At 52.2% G+C, this 19,794-nt stretch overlaps 8 protein-coding genes across 8 annotated transcripts; 3 read left to right on the plus strand and 5 right to left on the minus strand.

Moving 5' to 3' along the window:
* Window positions 1–333: 333 nt before the first annotated feature.
* On the plus strand, window positions 334–1,388 carry N7458_008619 (Mob1/phocein family protein; the record flags this gene model as incomplete). Its single annotated transcript, XM_056912001.1, has 4 exons — window positions 334–736; window positions 797–890; window positions 950–1,083; window positions 1,147–1,388. The coding sequence occupies 4 exons, from the start codon at window positions 334–336 to the stop codon at window positions 1,386–1,388; spliced, it is 873 nt and encodes a 290-aa protein (XP_056764827.1).
* A 614-nt stretch (window positions 1,389–2,002) lies between these two features.
* N7458_008620 (F1F0 ATP synthase subunit 5) lies at window positions 2,003–2,950 on the plus strand (the record flags this gene model as incomplete). The annotated part of the gene is made up of 3 exons (XM_056912002.1): window positions 2,003–2,164; window positions 2,352–2,666; window positions 2,747–2,950. The coding sequence occupies 3 exons, from the start codon at window positions 2,003–2,005 to the stop codon at window positions 2,948–2,950; spliced, it is 681 nt and encodes a 226-aa protein (XP_056764828.1).
* Window positions 2,951–3,409: 459 nt separating this feature from the next.
* On the minus strand, window positions 3,410–5,436 carry N7458_008621 (S9 family peptidase; the record flags this gene model as incomplete). The annotated part of the gene is made up of 2 exons (XM_056912003.1): window positions 3,410–5,080; window positions 5,134–5,436. 2 exons carry the CDS (start codon window positions 5,434–5,436, stop codon window positions 3,410–3,412), a joined length of 1,974 nt encoding a protein of 657 aa, XP_056764829.1.
* A 908-nt stretch (window positions 5,437–6,344) lies between these two features.
* Window positions 6,345–9,940, minus strand: N7458_008622 (uncharacterized protein; the record flags this gene model as incomplete). The annotated part of the gene is made up of 9 exons (XM_056912004.1): window positions 6,345–6,744; window positions 6,804–7,589; window positions 7,642–7,741; window positions 7,798–9,244; window positions 9,301–9,400; window positions 9,467–9,584; window positions 9,645–9,667; window positions 9,724–9,739; window positions 9,793–9,940. 9 exons carry the CDS (start codon window positions 9,938–9,940, stop codon window positions 6,345–6,347), a joined length of 3,138 nt encoding a protein of 1,045 aa, XP_056764830.1.
* Window positions 9,941–11,124: 1,184 nt separating this feature from the next.
* On the minus strand, window positions 11,125–11,578 carry N7458_008623 (uncharacterized protein; the record flags this gene model as incomplete). Its single annotated transcript, XM_056912005.1, has 3 exons — window positions 11,125–11,278; window positions 11,363–11,452; window positions 11,514–11,578. The coding sequence occupies 3 exons, from the start codon at window positions 11,576–11,578 to the stop codon at window positions 11,125–11,127; spliced, it is 309 nt and encodes a 102-aa protein (XP_056764831.1).
* A 1,966-nt stretch (window positions 11,579–13,544) lies between these two features.
* On the plus strand, window positions 13,545–15,959 carry N7458_008624 (uncharacterized protein; the record flags this gene model as incomplete). Its single annotated transcript, XM_056912006.1, has 1 exon — window positions 13,545–15,959. The coding sequence occupies one exon, from the start codon at window positions 13,545–13,547 to the stop codon at window positions 15,957–15,959; it is 2,415 nt and encodes an 804-aa protein (XP_056764832.1).
* A 1,028-nt stretch (window positions 15,960–16,987) lies between these two features.
* N7458_008625 (type II 3-dehydroquinate dehydratase) lies at window positions 16,988–17,431 on the minus strand (the record flags this gene model as incomplete). The annotated part of the gene is made up of 1 exon (XM_056912007.1): window positions 16,988–17,431. One exon carries the CDS (start codon window positions 17,429–17,431, stop codon window positions 16,988–16,990), a length of 444 nt encoding a protein of 147 aa, XP_056764833.1.
* A 148-nt stretch (window positions 17,432–17,579) lies between these two features.
* On the minus strand, window positions 17,580–19,586 carry N7458_008626 (Zn(II)2Cys6 transcription factor; the record flags this gene model as incomplete). Its single annotated transcript, XM_056912008.1, has 2 exons — window positions 17,580–17,670; window positions 17,740–19,586. The coding sequence occupies 2 exons, from the start codon at window positions 19,584–19,586 to the stop codon at window positions 17,580–17,582; spliced, it is 1,938 nt and encodes a 645-aa protein (XP_056764834.1).
* Window positions 19,587–19,794: the final 208 nt, after the last annotated feature.

Here is a 19,794-nt window from a genome sequence, read left to right on the forward strand (position 1 = left end):
CAACTACTACTCCTCGTCCTACCAGTAACTACAGCCTGTACCTGACTACTACATCCTTGCCCTGGCCCTTACTCGGTGTCCTTGATTTTCTTCCCTACCGTGTTCTGCAAGAATCGCATCACCTCAAATCCTCGTCTTGGACCTCTTGGTACGTTTACACACGTCATTGCCCGATCTCATTCCCCGCCAAAAACAAACTCGCCCGACCGAAGCCTTCTGACATCGGAATGCAGGCACGTCGCGATCACCGCTCACCCCCCTCCCGCCGCAAAGAACGTCTAAGGGATACATTGCCTAGATTCTGGAATATCCCATTCTGTGTGAAGCGAAGAAATGTCTTCCTTCATCACCACCATGTCGGTCCCCGCTGCCCCTGCCCCCGTTTATCTCTCGACTCCCATCGAGCCCGCGTCTCGCTCTCCGCCGGCGCGGACTCCTTCTCTGAGTCGGAGCCCGTCGGGAATCTACCAGACTACCCGCACGTCCCATATTCCTTCCCTTGAACCTCCTTCTTATCTGTCGCCAGCGGTGCGCGCATTGAAACAAGGCGTGTATGGACTGACTCCTCCCAGCAATGCGCGAACGCGAGCCCCATTCAAGCCCCGCTCCGCGGCCAAGGGCACCAACAGTTACCAACTGAGGCAGTTCGCCGAGGCCACTCTGGGCAGTGGCAGTCTGCGGAAGGCTGTCAAATTGCCCGAGGGCGAGGACCTGAACGAATGGCTTGCCGTGAATGGTAGGAGCGTCAAGATCCTCATTTATGGCACAACACGCTAACAGTCTTGCTTGGCCATAGTTGTCGACTTTTACAACCAGATTAACCTCCTCTACGGCTCCATAACCGAGTTCTGCTCCCCACAATCATGCCCCGAGATGAAGGCTACAGATGAGTATGGTTATGCCAGGAGACTGATCCCCTGCCCACCATCCAGGCTGACCGGCCCTCCAGATTCGAGTACCTCTGGCAAGACTCCGAGAACTTTAAGCGGCCAACCAAGATGTCTGCCCCCGAATATATCGAGCACCTTATGAGTTGGGTGCAGAGCAATGTCGACAATGAGCAGATGTTCCCTAGCCGTATCGGTACGTGTTTCAAGTGTCGGTTCCATAGTTTGAGATCCATCACTAACTTGCCCGTATCGACAGGCGTCCCTTTCCCCAAGACCTTCCCTAGTCTCCTCCGTCAGATCTTCAAGCGTCTCTACCGAGTCTACGCACACATCTACTGCCACCACTACCCGGTGGTGGTACATCTCGGTCTTGAGCCACACCTAAACACCAGCTTCAAGCATTATGTCCTGTTTATCGACGAGCACAAATTGGCGAGCGGCAAGGATTACTGGGGACCTCTGGGCGATCTGGTGGACAGTATGTTGCGCAGTGACTAGGATCTGGGTCGGTGGGAGACGGATTGGGTACACTGTGCATGAGAAGCCTGTTCGTGATTGATCTCCCAGGCTGGCGTTTCTGATGGAGATGCGATCAATCGGGTTCTCGACGGCGTTTCGGGCGTGGTGCATACATTAGTGGATTCTTGTGGTTATGGGCTTGTTCTGGGCGTTTTTGTTCTTGGAATGAAGAATTGAGAGATTGATGATCTGCTATTCTGGAGGTAATTTGTAGGTGAAGTAGGACGATTGAAGCGATTATGCGGTTGGAAGTGGGGAAATGAGGTGTAGATTGGCGTTTTATTCCCCTCGTGGTGATGCCTATATTTGGAGTGAATCGCACCTTTGAGAAATATAGGAATTGTCCTTCGTAGTCGCAGACTGAGTCTGACCATGAGCATTATCAAACGACACGCTCCACATCCACCACCGAGCGAAAACCAGACGGCTTACCTCAGCAGCTAGTGCTACCACGTGACTCGGGAAGAAGTCGGACCTGCAACTCTCAACCTTCACGACGTCCAGCCCTCCGACCCGTCGCTCGCATCTTCCTCCATCCCAACTCCTCTGGTCTCCTCCTCCCCCTCGAGGCTCTCCTCACAATCAATTCCACGATGATGTCCGCTCGTGTCGCCCGCACCGGCCTGCGCGCCGCCCAGCAGTTCTCCGTCGCCCGTCCCGTCTTCAACGGCCTGCGCACCTATGCCACCCCGGCCCAGGATGTCCGCCCCCCCGTCGCTCTGTTCGGCGTTGACGGCACCTACGCTACTGCTCTGGTATGCATCCGATCCTTTGCGAGTCATGTCATCTGTGATGTCGAAGTTTTTTGGCGTCCCCGTGTTGCCCCGACCCCTCCCGCTGGCTGGGCCCCCTCTCTGCAACGGAATGTCGGAGACGAACTCCGCATGATACACTCGCCAATGACGATGAAAACTTCCTTTTCTAACGCTTGATTTGTTCTAGTACACTGCTTCCTCCAAGTCCGCTGCCCTCGACCAGACCGCCAAGGCCATTGCTACCCTCGGCCAGACCCTGAAGGCCGACCCCAAGCTGATCACCATCCTCGGCGCTCCTACCCTGTCCATTGCCGATAAGCAGGAGATCATCAAGGAGCTCCAGAAGGTTGCCGGTGCCGACAAGGCCGAGATCATCAAGAACTTCCTCCAGACTCTGGCCGAGAACAACCGCCTCGCCTCCCTTGAGGGTGTCTGCGAGAAGTTCGGTGCTTTGATGAGCGCCCACCGTGGCGAGGTTGAGTTGAACATTACCTCTGCTCAGGTGCGTTGACACCCAATTGCAATCAATTGCAACCGGTTCTACATTCGTCTTGAATCGGCAGTGCTAATCGCAGCATATAGGAGCTCGACGCCAAGACCATCTCCCGCCTCGAAAAGGCCGTCGCCAAGTCCGAGGTCAGCCAGGGCAAGAAGCTCAAGGTCGTCACCAAGGTTAACCCCGACCTTGTTGGTGGACTTGTCGTCGAGATCGGTGACCGCACCATCGACCTGAGCGTGTCTTCCAAGATCGCCAAGATGAACAAGGCTCTGACCGATGCCCTGTAAATGTAAAATAGCACAACTTGCTCGAAATATTGAGCGTTTCCCCACTGGATTCGGGATGTCCGAGTGGGGGTCATGTCAGGTTAGACTTTATACTCAGCATTATCGTCCTGCATGAACGGTAGCGTTGGTTTGAAAGTGGAAAAAGGGAGGTGTGATCTTTATTGGTTGTGCCCCTCTGGTTTCTTTCATTTTCCATTTGTTTTCATTATCTGTGAATTGCACAATACACTTTTCTTTTCATTTTCTATGTCTTGGGGTTGGGGTTAGGTTGTAGATGCGTAGATTGAGCGAAGTTGATATAGACTTGGGTGAGATATCCATCTATGAAGCGGATCCACGTGTAATATAATAAATGCGAAAAAATTATAGCCAAAGCAGCTGCCTGTAAACAACGAATACTGCTACGGGCCTCGGGAGCGATCCAGGTACATATACACTATCCCCTTTATCTAGCGTCTTTTAATTCAAATGCAAGTCATAGAACTGCCTCATTCGTTTCCACATGTCGACGATATGCTTCCTCTCATGGAAGAGATGGCCCTCTCGAGGATAAGACACCATCGTGACAGGGACATTGTTGCGAATGCATGCTCGGTAGAAAGCAACAGCTTGCGACAATGGCACACGAACATCCTCCTCACCATGAAGAATCAAGATCGGCGTGTTGACATTCCTCATATGCCACAGGGCGCTTCCTTTTCGCGAGGCCGTCTGTCGAAGCCATTGCTTGTGCGAAATCGAGCCTGAGCCATCTATTCCGCTCTTAGCCATACCCGTTTCTAGTTCGCCGACTTCGACTTCGATTTCCGCATCTTCATCAACTTCCCATGGAGAGCCACCAGCAAGGTCGGCCTCGAACCAATATGCGTCACTCGTCATGGTCATCACATCCCAATCGCTCACACCTGCTCCACAGCATGCACCTCGGAAGGAGAACTTGTCTCGAGTAATCGCCAGGTACGAAAGGAAACCTCCCTGTGACCAACCTCCAATCGCCACACGAGCAGGATCCACCAATCCCTTCTCAATGCCGGCATGAAGAATGTCAATACAATCCTGATAATCGACCGTGCCCACCCCCCCACGAGCATAAGCGGCGTGTTTCTGGCCTCGGCCACTGCCGCCACGATAGTTCGGGCACAAGACGCCGTACCCAGCCGAGACCAGGAGTGGAACCTCCAGATAGTGACAGACCGAGAACCCGATCGTAAGTCGATAGTAAGGCCCCCCGTGTGGAAGGAGAATTGTCGGGAGCGGGCCATCGGATTCTTTGTACTTGGATGGAAAGTACATCACACCATCAAGACGATAGTCATCCGTGGCTCTGGTCTCGATAGGCAAGGCTCTGGAGATTTTGAGAGCGGCAAGTGCATTATTATGATCAGATAACTTGACTGGGTTGGCAGATCCTGAGATAGAGAAGACCTCTTCAGGATTTGAGCCGTCCCCTTTGGTGATCGCCGTGATCAATAAACCTGGCGACTTGAAGACATCAAAGGAGGCAATATCATGCTTTTCACGGTAGACATGACGCCTGACGTTGTCGTCAATGTAGCCGATCTCATCCTCGAGTCCAGCCTGGACCCGATATGATAGCAAGGAGTTGTTCTTGTTCATATACAGGCAGCAGTATTCTTCGTTCATATCTGGCTGGATGTAGGTGCCATCTGGAATGGAAAGACGGTAGAGGCCTTGAGAAGTCGAGCAGTGCGTTGGTACTTTTCCCGCAATAAAGAAAACGCCATCCTCTCCCCAGGCAAATTGAGTCACAGGTCCCGGAAATTTGGTGATCGTCTTGGATATCTCAGTTGTTAGATCGACGATGCAAATCTTCGCACCATGAAATCCTGCTGAGTTTATATCCGGGTCCTGATGCTCGACATATGCGATTTCTCGTCCGTCCAGACTCCACGAGAAAGCATGGACATGTTTGTCTCCGCCGACGAGAATACGCGTCTCTTTTGTTGCCACATGCACAGTGCGTAATCGGTGATACTTCAAGTCCTGCCCCCATACTTTAGCATCCTCTTTCCGTTCCTCTTTGCGGGTTTGTTCATCTGTTTTTTCATCTGGACTGGTATACGCGATAAACCGTCCATTGGGGCTCCACTCGAACGAGGCAATACCACTCTGATTCTCCGCCGTGGTAAGGGGGTATGGCTCCCCCCACCGAGAGAAATCACATAAATAGCGGAGCTTTTGCCCGGCTGGGCCCGGTCAGACTTGAATGCGATGGAAGCGCTGTCTGGAGCCCATTGCGGCTTTTCGTCGTTGAAGAGACCAGAGGTAATCTGGCGACTGCTTTTCTCTTTACCTATCTCAGCGATCCAGATAGAAGAGGTGGCATTCTCGTGGTTTCTGCTAAATGGTCGCAGTGCGTAGACGACCTTGGTGCCGTCTGGGGAGATGTGCAGGTCGCTAGGGACCTGGAGGTCCGCTAGCGCCTCCAGGCTTAGGTCCGATTGGAGTTCTGATTTGGTTGGCATGGTCAAGAATTCTGGATTGATGGTATTAGGGATGTGAATGTAGGTTGGACTGTTCTTTAAATAGTGTGCTCGTTGCCTGCTGGGGAAGGGATGATCTTGAAGGGCAGCAACACGTAGCGTTACGGTTGCCTGGATAATTGTACATACAGTAGACCATAGGTCTAGGGTCGTATTATGATTGAGCCACTAACGTACTTTCAGTCGAACCATCCACCTACACCAATAGGAAATTTTCAAAATCCATTAAATTTACTAAATTGTATTAAGTGGGCTAAAGATAGCGATTTTTACATGAATTGATCCTTTGGCCAATCTCCAGATGTCTCTAATGCCGATGCTTCGTCTTTCTGCTGTGTCCTTTCGTGTCTCCTAATATATTGTCTCTTGCTTCTTTTAGGTTTCCAACCGTAGGGCTCTATAGAAATTCATCCGTGGGCATTGCTAATGCTAATATAGTCAACAGGACAGCCATTAACGAACGTAACAGTGAAAGTCACAACAAAGGAGTAACTAATACTGAACGGTTAGCTACGGGCGTCTACGAGGAGCTTCCAAAATTCTAGCCTGATCGATGACTAAGAATCCCGTAAAAACGTCAAGAGTAGCCGTTTTTCGGCATCGAATTTACCTTGAGCTAGCGTTTTGGTGTATTCGAGTGCTGCAGGACGAGGAATGAACAACCGGAAATATGATATTCAATGAAATGCTCTTCAACACATGCAATCTTAATGTATCTGTAATTGTCTTGACATAAACTCCCGTCTTCTGTATCTCAGCATCTGCACCCATCAGCATGATAATATCTCAATTAAAAATGTACCGGGCACACTCTATATCCCGTCCCAACCCTCTCTCTCGTCAGGCACTTCACTTCAATCCACCACTAGCTCTTCTCTTCCCCCTAGTAATCAATGACCATTCTGCTTCTCCGCCTGAGTCTCAAGCTCATCCTCATACCCCTCCACAATAGACGCCGAGCTCCGAACCCGCTGCAACTGACTCTCAACATAATTGTGCAAATGCTCGTCGCTATCGCCGTTCTGAGGGAACGCAGAGCTACTATCCCGCCGACTGACCGGTCTGCTGCTATCCTCGTCGTCGAGGACGGCCGAAGCTGCTGGGGTTGCGTCGCCGGCGATCGTGGAGTTGAAGTCACTTCTGTTGCCGATGGACCGGTTCGTGGATGAGCGTCGGATGACGGGGCGCCCTTGGCTGCGGCGCCGACCGGAGCGGGTGAACATGTCATCGAAGTAGTGTGATGCTGCGGCAAAGGGGGAGCGGGGAGTTTGTGGGAGGCGGCAGTTGAGACTGGGCTTTGTTAGTATTCTTTATCTTAAGGGACCTGTTAAATACGGGGTGACGCTTACCCTGTGTCATGGATGACCTTGGCAATCAGGCCTGTCCAGCCACATTGGTGGGAAGTTCCCAGACCACGGCCGGTATCGCCATCGAAGAACTCGTTGAACCATAGGTAATCCTTCCAGTGCTCGTCAAAGTCGAGCAGATCAGATTGGCCGTTGATAGCACGACGACCTTCATCGTTGCGGGCGAAGAGATGCTGCATACGGTGTTGCAGTTCCTCGGCGACGTGGCCAAGGTGCATGTAATCACCCGAGCCAGTTGGACACTCGACCTGGAACGAGTCGCCATAGAACATGTAGAAGCGCAGGAGAGACTCGACGAGCAGGAAATTGACACAGAGCCAGATAGGTCCACGCCAGTTACTGTTGCCACCAAACAGAGCACTGTCCGAGTCACCTGGCACGTAGCCGACCTTGAAAGTCTGGCCATTCACGTCCATGGAGTATGGGTTCTCCTCGTGATACTTTGACATGGATCGGATGCCATGCTTGGCCAAGAATTCGGTCTCGTCGAGCATGCGTTTCAAGATCTTCTCGAGTCTGTCCTTGCTGACCAGCGAGAGCAGAAGGCGGTTATCTTTACCGCGGGTCTTCATGCTGGCAATATTGCGCTCTACAACATCAGACTTGTTCTCGATGAACCAGTCGAGTCGTCGCTTGAATGAGGGGAACTTTTTGATGATCTCTGGCTCAAGAGTGAGGACAGCGTACAGCGGGATCAGACCGACAAGCGATCGGATAGGCAGTTGTTGAGTCCAGGGACCGCCATAGGAAATGGCATCATAGTAGAAACTGAACTGGTTAGCACAAGAGAGAACATAGCCGCAGATACTTGCAAACTTACTTGTCTTCCTCATTCCAGAGTGACTTGATGCTGTCCTCACCAGAGCGGTAAGTCATAGCATCACTGATAAGGATGAAGTGTTCAAAGAACTTGGATGCAACTGGATAGAAATCAGTAAATGATACGCGTTTCCCTGCGGTTCAGTGCTAGACTTACTGTCTTCATAGGTGCGTCGGTGCTTGGCAAGCTCCAAAGCAATATTCAACATGGTCAGACAGTAGAAAGCCATCCAACCAGTACTGTCCGCTTGCTCAAGAACACCACCAGTGGGCAACGGCTCGGACCGGTTGAACAAACCGATATTATCCAACCCCAAGAAACCTCCCTCGAAAACATTCTTGCCATCAAAATCCTTCCGGTTCACCCACCATGTGAAGTTCAGCAGGAGCTTCTGGAAGACGCGCTCGAGGAAATCCAGGTCCTGCTGGCCGTACATCTTACGCTCGATCTTGAACGTGCGGAAGACGGCCCAGGCATGCACAGGTGGGTTGACGTCTCCAAAGTTCCACTCGTAGGCTGGTAGTTGGCCGTTGGGGTGCATGTACCATTCACGAGTGAGGAGATCCAGCTGCTTCTTTGCAAAGTCGGGATCGATCATTGCCAATGGGATACAGTGGAATGCGGTATCCCAAGCGGCGAAGAAAGGATACTCCCAGGAATCGGGCATGGACAAGATGTCATCGATGTACAGATGCCGCCATTGTTCATTCCGAATGCCCTTTCGACCAGCAGGAGGAGGGATCTCAGCCGGGTCACCATTACTCCATTGATCCCAGATAAAGTTGTAATACTGCTTGCACCACATCATTCCCGAAAAGGCCTGTCGCTGAATGTTGCGCAGGTCATCGCTCATGGGGAGGGGGCTGATGCGGTAGTAAAAGTCATCCGCTTCGGCACGGCGTTGCTCAATGATGTCGTCCAGAACCTCCTCGTCCACGAACTCTACCTTCTTCCGGGAGAAGCGGAATCGGACAACGGCACATTCTCCTGGGGGTACACCCTCGCCCTCGTCGAATGCATACCAAGCACCAAACTTGGTGCCTTCATTAGCAGGGTTAACGGCATCCTTCTCTTCGTCCACGATATGCCGATGGAAAGCGTCCTTAACATATGGCTGGTCGTTCTCAGTGCCCCACAGCTTTTGGTTGTTGGTTTCGTTCTCCGTGAACAGCATTCGTGGTTGAATATCTTCCTCACTAGCTCCAATGGGTGGCGAAGGAGCGAAGCAAGCATATCGATCTCCGAGCTTGCGATGGGTAGATTTCGCGACACGTTCACCTTCTTGCTTGATACCGGGTTTCTCCTTCTCCTTCTCATAGCCCCAGGACCAGGTGTTTCGGAACCAAACGTGGGGGATGATATGCAGAGGGGCCGGCTCGGGACCCCGGTTGTATGCAATCACACGGAAAATGAGCTCCTCTTCATCGTCGGCTTCTTTGGCAGTCTCGATGAAAATGTCCCAGTATCGGTTTTCCTCAAAGACACCGGTGTCCAGGATTTGGTATTCGCGTTCTAAGCGAGTTCGCTTGGCGTTTTCGTCGACCAGGTCTTGGTAGGGGAACTTCTTCTGGGGGTATTTGTAGAGGAATTTCATGTAGGAATGCTGCAGGAAGCGCACGTCAGACTTGGACTCGGTATCTAGCACTGGGTTCAACTTACCGTCGGAGTATTGTCCACATGGAAATGACACTCCTTGATACTCTCGCCATGATTACCTTGAGGGTTGGACAACCCAAAGAGACGCTCCTTCAGGAAGTCACTAATTCGGGATTGTCAGAGTCTCTGGATCTCGCGGGCGCAAATTTCTGAGACGGAATGGACTCACTCTTCTCCGTTCCAGAATGAAAAAGCAATGTTCTGCAGGCCGTGGGTGTCAGAGACACCAGCGATACCGTCTTCACCCCAGCGAAAGACTCGCGACCGCGCATGGTCGTGGGTAAAGTCTTGCCACACCGATTAGCTAGGTTTTCAAATTTGCCCTCGAACTGCAGATTTCAGCTTACAGCTCCAGGCATCACCGTCCTCACTGTATATCGTCAGTTTTGAGCCTTTGCAGTGCGTTTTGAAGATGGCTTGACTTACGAGTAATCCTCGCGCACTGTGCCGCAACAGCGATGAAGTCATTAGCCCGCTATCCCAACAGAAACCCACCATCTGCGCTCAGGTCAGACCAACCGGTTGCCCATTGTCGCTCGGCCACATAAGGACCCCATTTCTTCCAGTACCGCGTGCGTTCCCGATCCTCCTGCAGCCGTTTCTCTTCCTGCGTGAGGTACTCCTGCTTGTCGATCAGGACCATGATAGAGGTGGACCCGGGATGCGGAGCCGGAGGGGACGGCGCGCGCGAACGACGATTGAGGGGGGGGATTCAGCGGTTGAAACGTAGGATGATCTTCGCGAGGGGATAGGAAGGGAAATGATGAACTGCAGGAATATTTCGACTGCGGCAGATGCAGCAATGGAGTGATGGCACTGAGAGGAAGAGGAAGAGCAAGAGGGAAGAGGCGAAGAAGAGGAGGGGCAGGTCGTTTTTTTACTTCGCGCTATCAGTCGGTGCTACCAACAGTACTTAAACCCAGTTTTACCGAGTTTACCACATGCCAAAAGGAGAAAGGAACCAGGCCCAGCCTAGAGAGATCCATAATATGCTGCCACTGCCAGGCGTGGACGGAGGAACCCAGTCCGAGTGACAGCTCCACCGGTGTGCTGCTATCAGTCCAACTTTAGCAACTTGAGGACGGAGGAGCCAAAGCAGGGACAATGACGGCACCGGTGGAGCGGCGGGCTTCGGTGATTGGCCACGGCGGCACAGTCCATTGGGATCTCGACTTGCAGGAACAACACACGAGAGAAGACGTGCAGCCCAAGAGAGAATGCAGCGCCAATTTGAATTTCATGGCGCCGCGCTAGTCACGAGGCAGAGAGATCGCATATCCGTCCTTAGATGATGACGATGCTGATGGATCTTCAGGTCTCGGGCCGACGACAGAAGGGAAAAGACCCCCCAAAAAAAAAGACAAAACTCAATTACGCCATAGCAGTGCCAAAAACGAGGGGGCTCCAGGTGCATGCCCAGCCCAGGTACGTACAAAAATGGGGGGTGTTCTCCAAATTCAGCAAATCAAGTCCAACCCGCAAACATAAGCAAAGCGCGCCGACCGGGATATCTTTCGTCAAAGTGGTGCGGCATCAAAATTGCCATCCCCGAGTCGGTTTCCGTCAGCCCAAATATGGAACCATGTCGGAAGGAGGTATATAAAACAGTCAAAAAAAGCATAGGGAATGGCCCTTCGGTGGGGGAAAAGCTATATATCAATCCATCACGACTCATTCGCCTTCTGCTCATCCGCTGGCTGGTGCTCGGTGTCGGGGGATCCTTCTTGGGGAGCTGTCGCATTGCATCAGTGTTCCGCTGACGATCGCAGATAAGAAAAACGCATCCAGTACAGTGCCATCACAAGGATATCGGGCGAAGGGGGATCATCATTCCTTACCGGTTGTTTGATCCTGCTCACTTTGTTCTTCCTGCGGTGCTGATGAGGAGTGGGAAGTCTGTGCCTGGAGGCGCTCCTCGGCCTCGCGAATGCGCGCTTGCAGAGCTTCCAGTTCACGGGCCTGGATCATCATCTGTTGCTTCCTATCGGGGGTAGAAAACTGGTCAGTCCTGATGCGAACTGCGCGCGAGGTCGTGTTCCGCCGCGGGATGCCCTCCAGCACTCACTTCTGGTCAATGGTCTGGGAAAGGTGGTTGACATCGCTGTCGAGCATGAAAGCACTGTCCAACGCTGTGGAGAAGGCCTGCGCCATGGTCCTAGACGGGGTTAATTAGCAAGTCTTCGTACGGAGTCAGTTGGAGAGAGCAGTCAACGTACGACTGCGGCCGGATTCTGCCCGAGGGCTTCCACTCCTGGTCCATCTCCATGTCGGACATAGTCATTGTGCAGTAGCCCGGGGGTCCTCGTTGCGAGGTACGCTATATTCGGTCGAAAGGGTTGACTTGGTAGAGGGGTATATACGCGACTGGTCGGGCGGGGCACAGCACCGCACGGCCGCAATTAATATATTTGATGACAGTTGAAGAGATTTGGGGAAAAGGTCACGAGGATAAAGTTGGAAAGATCACAGGGCCGGTTCAGGGGGGATACCCCGATCGAGTTGCGCTGTCGAGGGAGTTCGAGTCAGTCGAGTCTCAGAGCAGGTTATACTTCGTCACCCCCCAACAAACAACCCCCCGATAAGCGGGTTGTCGCCGAACTGGAGGGGGGACGACGTAGCAAGCCAGGAGTACAGAGCCATACCAAAAGAGAAAAAGGCAAAGCACGGAGGACTGATAGCTTTGTCGCTGCTACACAGCTGGGATAGAAGAAGAGAGGAGGGGAGTGGGAGAGAAGAAAAAAGAGAAAGAGAGGAGAGAAGCTCGCAGCCCACCAAGTGACTTTCTTTACGGAGTGCTTTACGTTCCTTACCGGAGCTTGGGTACAACATTGTTCTTCCGTAGAGGTGACATGGTGTCCCGTCCATCTTTGGAAAAAAAGGGATAGTAACATGGTTCCTGAGTTTCGTACGACCAGTCATGTGCTTAATACCCAGAGGAAATATTCTTTTTCTGCCCATCAAAGTGTTCTTCATGGCGATAATCCGAACGAGTTCATCGAGTATGTGTACACAACATAGAGCTTCCCCGGCAAGGGAGGGTCACGGTATTACAAGGGGGATTGGCGACAATACCAAGATGCTCACGAGCTAACACGATTAGGGGGAAGATGAGCAAGATCATTTGCTCGAGTGGATCTATGGGATCTCGTCGAATTCGCTTTGACAGGCTTGGGCTTGGGGGGAAAGAAAAGCAAGCAGCTCAGGGGCTCGCAGAGAGACCCGCGCTATCAGAAAAAGGCACTCCACTTGAGAGAAGCCGACAAAAAAGGGGGTGAAACTCCTTCTGGTGATTCGAAAGGAAAGCCCCTGACGTGGGGAGGGGCCCCAGTTGGTCGGAAATTTATTTGGGATCGATAGTTTTAGCCTGGTTGATTTAGTACATGGGGACTGCTCTGGACGAGGGAAGAATGGACTGAATCATAGTGATCGGCTCGTGGGCTTGCTAGACTAATAGTCTCATCGACATTGAAGCACGGAGCGAGCTGTATGTAGAGCTTGGACTGTAGTACCGTGCGGAGTAAATCATCAACGGTTGTTTTGTCGAAAGCTTAGGAATGACAGACCTTATTTAGACTCCGCAGGCTGGACTAGAACAGGACTGCTCCAGTACGACTGGAGCGGTTGAATGACTCCGTACGGGTCAATACCACCAGAATGTAAAAGTGACCGGACGCTCGATATGATCCCGGGCAGATGGCTCCAAGACCGTGGTCACCTGATTGCACGATACATACATACCGGACCAGCCCTCCAGCAACCACCGGACAGTCCACGTGATCTGGTAATCTGCAATACCGCGTCCGGTCGGACGCTGCCGTCTGCACTGGCGAGTTCTTCTCAGGCCAGCCCTTTCGTCCAGTCCTTCCATCTCCAATTCTCAGTCCCTAACAACCGGCCACCGCATTTTCCATCACTTTCATCCTCGCCCTCTCGCCCTCTCGCCCTTTCATCTCCATCCTCACTGTCGCTGGATCTCCCACCCTCCTCGGATGGTCTAAAAGGGACCACGGTCGCGTTCCACCCTCCTTTCAAGACCCCTTCATTCTCTCCTCAACTCAACTCGCCGACCGCCCTCCGTCTCTCGAAAACTTCGCGATCCCCGAGCACACGACTCCGCGCTCGCTCCGCGACCCAACCGCCACCACCCTCCCCTCCTTCTCTTCCCCCACACCTCCGCCACCATCACCATCGTGGCCCCAATCCCCAAAGTGCTCACTTCTAGTGGCCGACCGGGCGGGCAATGGGGGATGCCTCCTCTGTCCGCATATACTCCGTTTGAGTCTTTGCTCTTCTTCCAATCCCTTGCGACCTCCGATGCGCGCCCGGCCAGTTTCGCCTCGATCTCGACACTGTTGAGCAATAATCCTCTCGTGCGCCAGAGTGGGGCTTTCAGCGCCGATCGCCTCAGCCCAGAGGCTCTAGAGGATCTCTACGCGACGCTCTTACGCGACGGCTTCGATCGCGACAGCGCATCCCTTGGCCAAAATGGACAGTCCACAGAAGGGTCTGGGTCAAGTAATCCAAAGAAACGCAAGATCGCCAGCCCGCGACCAGACGGGCTGTCGGACGGACGCTCCCATGCAGTTCTGGTCCCAGAACTCGTGGCGCACCTCTATGCGCGGTATAAAGAGCTTGTGACGAAGGAGATTAAAGAGGACGAGAAGCGATACACCGAGATTAAGGTTGAAATCGAGCGTCTTCAGAGGGAGGATGTCAAGTCCGCAGTACCCACGGCGGAGGGAGTCGGCGCGCCCCAAGCCCCAAAGCTTGAGCGTCGCGAATCCATCGATTTTGAAGTCAAGCCAGAAACCCCCCAACAGGAACCTCCGACTCAAATAATCCCACCCGCGAACCAAACTCAAACGGTCCCGCCCGTCACTCAGGGAGCCCGGCCAGAATCAAGTCAGCTCAAAGAAGCCCCTGGTCCACCTGCGCCTGCCGGTTTGCCTGGCGCTCAACCAACTCAGCCTCCAGTCCAGCCCACCCCAGCTAAGGCTGGTCCTCCAGTACACCCGCAGACGGTTCCTCGCCAGGATGTGCCTCATCCTCCATCTCAGCCATCACTTGCGCCACGAACCCAACAGCCAGGTCCGTCAACTCCTGTGGCAGCTCGAGCGGCACCACCACATCCCTCGCAGGTTGCGCCACGACCTAATGTTCCGGTGGCCACACCCATCGCCCCGGGCAAAGCTGCCATCCCCTTGTCTACCTCTCAACAACCTACTCCGACTCAGTCAAGCTTCCAGCAATGGCAGCTTGAGGCACCCCCACACTCGCCTTACTCCGCAGCCTCTCCCGCGACCGCCGTCCCCCATGTTAGCACCACAAAACCGCATGTTCCACCCTCACAGGCTCCTTCGAAGGTCCAACCCAAGGGTTCCCTCTCTTCGGCCATTCCAAGCACTCCCGGTGCTCCAAGTCCGGCAGTTCAGACCCCGGTGCCCGTTGGGTATCCACGCATCTCACAGACACCGAGTGTTATAATTCCAGCCTATTCCGAGTCTCGTGGATCACGTCCTCGATTGTCTATCGATACGCCCGGATCTTCTACGCCATGGAAGAGAACTCCACGTTTGAGCATCCCTGAGTCACCGACATCCCCTCCACGTCCACGGCCAGAAGATGTGAGTCCGATCAGTGAACGAGCACCTTCTCCCGATGCTATGGATATTTCACCACCTCGAGAGAGGAAACCCACTCGCCGCACCCAGGTAACTGCAGTGGAGACCAAGGCCACGCCGAGCATCAAGATTGAGAAAGGCGCTACTACTCGGAGGAAACGTGCTATCAGTTCGGCTTCAACACAGAGCCGGGGTCGCTCAATAGTTTCGAGGGAGGAATCGCCCGAACCTTCCAGGTCTGCCACCCGCCGAAAGGGACCTGCCGCAATCATAGATGATCAGACTCCGAAGGGACGATCCAAACGCAAGCGTGGTATCAGCGAGTCCCTCGATCAAGAGCCCATTATTCCAGAGCAACCCAAGATCGATACCACCAAGTATGTGCTCTGCGCACGAGGTTTCCATCGAACGGCAGCTCCTATAATGAACGACGTAACGACCCACAAGCTTGCATCGATCTTTGCCAAGCCATTAGGCGAACGTGATGCACCAGGCTATCACGATCTCATCTACCGTCCCCAGGATCTCAAGTCCATCAAATCCGCAGTCCACCAAGGCAGCAAAGCCGTTGCTGCTGCAACCGAGGCCGTTAGCACTCCAGCGGGCGACGGCGAATCGCCAGTACCAGCTGCAGGTACACCGTCTAAGAATAACATGCTCATGCTTCAGAAGACCGAAGACCTTATTCCTCCAAAGGGTATCGTGAATTCCGCCCAGCTGGAGAAGGAACTCATCCGCATGTTCGCCAACGCAATCATGTTCAATCCCGTCCCAGCCAGAGGCTTCGGTCCAGCCTTCCCAATGATGAACGAGCGCGGTTCCCGCGAGAGCACACAGTCCGGTGAAGGCGACGAAGGCGGCATCATCCAAGACTCGCTGGAGATGTACGAGGACGTCGAACAGGCCGTGACCCACTGGCGTCAAGCGGAACGTACCGCTGAGCGCAATGCTGATGATTTAGCCAATAAGAACGTGCTCGCGTTGCGGCGTGGCAGCGTTAGTGACTTTAACACTGACAGTGCTGACGATGTTAAGGGGTGAGCCATGTTTCTTGGAGGTTTATGTATTTTATGATATTTTTGAGTGTTTGATTAGAATTTGTTCGATTGACATGAATACAATATATCACCTCAGCCGTTGGTTGGCTTAGTGGTGGATCTTGAATGACTACTCTCCTAGCTTACGAAGGTACTCCGTACACTGTTGTGCTCTAGATTGTCCTAGGGAGTAAATAAATCTCCCCTGGATCCGTACCCTGGAAAATGGTGGACGCCCCAAGTCTCTGGGTACGGCGACTCCCGCCCCGCGTGGATATTTCCCGCCCGTTGCCCACCGAACGTAAGTTAGCATTAGCTCCTCCTAACGTTATGTGCGTTACTTGTATCGGTCCCGGTCATGTCGTAACAGAACGCGCAACGTTTCCAGCTCTTTATAAGCCCAATGGGCTCTGTCCACGCACCTCCTATGACGCCAAACAAGATCCGATTCCATCGCAAAACGCGAAATGGATGCCTAAATTGCAAATTCAGACACGTAAAGGCAAGCGAGACGGTCTCCATCCTCGTTCTACCCTGGAAGCGCGAACTGATGCTATGATGCTCCCTTTATTCTTCTTCTAGTCGACCGGCCCTCCTCGGAGGCGACCATGTCTGCATATATACTATTGGTGCTTATAGCACCTTGATTTTCCTTCTGAACGTAACTTCGCTTTTCACTATAGAGCCTTTTACGGCGGACTATAGGTATAACTTCCCTAAAACAACAATTTTCTACCAAGTACGTTCACCGCGTTTTCCACCGTCACTCTACGCCTTAGGGATAAGAATTTAAAAGTGAAATCGTAAAAAATTATTCGATTAAATCGTATAGCCCTCTCTACTATAACCCTCTCCGTCTAGGGAGAGGAGTAGAAGGAGGAGTAGAAGGAGACAGTAGGTCTTTAATCTATTAATATTTCAGAGGCTCATATCGCCCTATTTAGACCTCACGAAATACTTCAACATAGAGTTAAAAAAACTTAATTTGCCCTTGCAGTTCATATTACCCTCTAATATCAACAACGTGATATATCAACTGGCCTTAACTAAATACCTCGCCACGTACTCGACACCAGCCTCATACCCATAAACCCCCAATCCAACGATACAAGCCACAGCCTTATCCGACAAATAGCTCAGATGCCGAAACTTCTCTCTAGTATGCACATTTGTAATATGAATCTCGATAAACGGAATCGACACACCAATGAGCGCATCACGAATAGCAACGCTCGTATGTGTCAACGCACCCGCATTGATCAGCACGGCATCGAATTGGCCCCGTGCGGCGTGGATGCGATCTATGATCGCGCCTTCATGGTTGGATTGGAAGGCTTCGAGGTGGATTCCCTTTGAGGAGGCGAGGGTTTTGGCGGTGGTTTCGACGTCGGCGAGGGTTGTTGTACCGTAGAGATGGGTTTCGCGGGTGCCCAGGAGATTGAGGTTGGGACCGTTGATGAGGAGGATTCCGGGCATTTTGAAAATAATGATTGTATTTTGGAATGATTGGATTTGGCATTAAAGGCCTAAGCTACGGGTATCTTATATGTTTATGTATGCTCGTATGGGTATGAATGGTCGGTTATAAACATAGCCGAACGGATATTCTCCGAAATGGCGAGGGTCACGCTGAAGGACCCTGGAGTTGTGCTAAGAAATCCGTGTCCAGATCTCCGTCATAAAATCCCAGATTATGCGCAAAAGCAGGTTCCTGCCTAAAAGGGCTGTTAGGCGATGTTTTGTACAATATAAAGGTAGCGGGTGCAAGTTGCAAATGGACATACCTGCTTGATGGGAATGAGGTTACCATCTCTTCGAAAAGAGCATCATATCCATCCGCGCCAGAGAGAACTGCGGAAGTGGTATATTTACTGGTGTCGGTCATATTTGGTAAGTCCATCATGGACGACTCCGCGAAGTTGGTCATAGTGATTTCACTTTCTGGTATTGTTACAGCCGCAGACCGGCCTCCCTGGTTCAGGGAGGGGACTGTGAATGGGTCATCAGGTTTGCTCTTCCATCCAAGATGGTTTTTTGACCTGGTCAGGTTCAGAAAGTTGTGAATGCGACTCTCCAACTCTGCCTTTTCCGCCAAGCTCAATGCGGAATTTGTGACGCTGAGGCTCCGTTGACATTGGAGTGCAAAGCAATGAACCAACGGGGAGATGCCAACTTCGCCTGCAAGTACAAGATAATGTTCAAGTATATCAAGCACACGATGAATTATTCTGATGCAAAGGTCTGTGACCGCAGGCGAGACCGGCTCAAACCTCTGGATCAGTGACAGCGTCGTAAAAGTGGACGCGAGATGTAGCACCAGGAGAGGCGGGGTGCTAGCACTGTGTCCGCTATATGGACGATCCTGGAGTAGAACTCCTTGCTTTTCTCGTAGGCTGTCAAGAAGATCTTCCAGTTGAAAAGTAGACTTTGTCTGGTACAAAATTTGCGACAAGTCTTGCATGAGCTGCCTTATGATGTTGAAGGAGCTCAAGGCACGCAAAGGAGCGCTCGTACCACTATTGACGGTGTTGGAGCGATTTGCAGACCAGACGTCCCACTCGTCTACGTCGTCGTCTTCTACCGGTCCCTCTTCGAACTGCTCATCTGAGGATAAGCATGGTGTACGCCCCAAAAGGGCGGATAGAATATTATCAAGGAAGACGCAGCCATTGAAGGTATGTCGGAATCGTGTCTTTCTTGCGGCAAGTGGCAGGTCAAATAATAGTCTTGTGGCCTGTCCAATCGTGGTCCACGCGATATGGATATTTCCCAGGGAAATTTGCGTCAATACAAAGATCAGGATTGCATGAATGTGACCCAGATCCAAAGCTGCCGGTTCTGCCAGAAGCTGCTCTTGGATGGAGAGCTGGATGGCCGAAGGAGACGGTAAGCTGGTATCGTGAGATCCTCTCAAAATTAAGGTATAAGAGATTACACTCCATAGTAACATTTGACAAGGAGCTTCACTTGGTATCGGGCGAGTTCGGCTTGTATGCATGGCTCGAAGTAGTTCCCGGCGTTCAAGAATGGGGAACCAGCAGTGCGTGTAGGTGAAGTAAAATTCGAGTAAGTCGGCGGTATTTTCCGGTATCATCCAATCAATCGCTTTCGGAGCGCTTTGCAAAGGCTCTTGGACAGTCTGCATGATCATGGTCTCATTCGAACCAAGATCTGTTGGTGCAGCGACATGATCGTCCATGTTCTCATCTTGATCGCGAGTCTCCACGGGATCCCAGTCAGACCCATCATTGCCAGCATCCTCGTGATCCGGTTTCAAGAGTTGATTCACGTCTCGAGATAACCTTGATTCCCGCCAAATGGACACAAGATGATCTGCCTGTCCACTCTTCAGGAAATTGCCTTTGCCTCGTGCATCTCTTATGAGGGTATACACCATGCCCTCACTGCCAGGCACAGTCTGAAGAACAAGGCCAAGGGTAATTTCAAGGCTTCGAACATAGCCGGACGGTAAGCCCCGTCGACCTCCACCAGTTTGGTATGTGCACGTTCGATTGGCAGCATGACATATCTTGCAGACGGGCTGCTCCCCATCACACTTGGATTTGCGACGTCGGCATTGATCACAAGCACGATAGATGCGCTGTCTTTTCGACGGGCGTGGACTGGACATTGGAGTCGTGCATATCAGTCATCCGACATAATTAATTGAGTCACTGCTTCACCTATGAGAGATGGATGTGGTTTGGTCGATTGAGGGTGGCGAAAGATCAGGTGATCGGCCTTGACTTTAGCCGATGGTAATTCTGTGGAAGACTTGACGACCAGCCACGCTCAGGTATGTTCCAACATTGAGAAGAAATCAGTATCTACTGATATTG

The sequence above is a fragment of the Penicillium daleae genome, assembly GCF_028827525.1.
Source record: "Penicillium daleae strain IBT 16125 chromosome Unknown utg000007l_segment0_segment0, whole genome shotgun sequence".
Taxonomy (NCBI): Eukaryota; Fungi; Ascomycota; class Eurotiomycetes; order Eurotiales; family Aspergillaceae; genus Penicillium; species Penicillium daleae.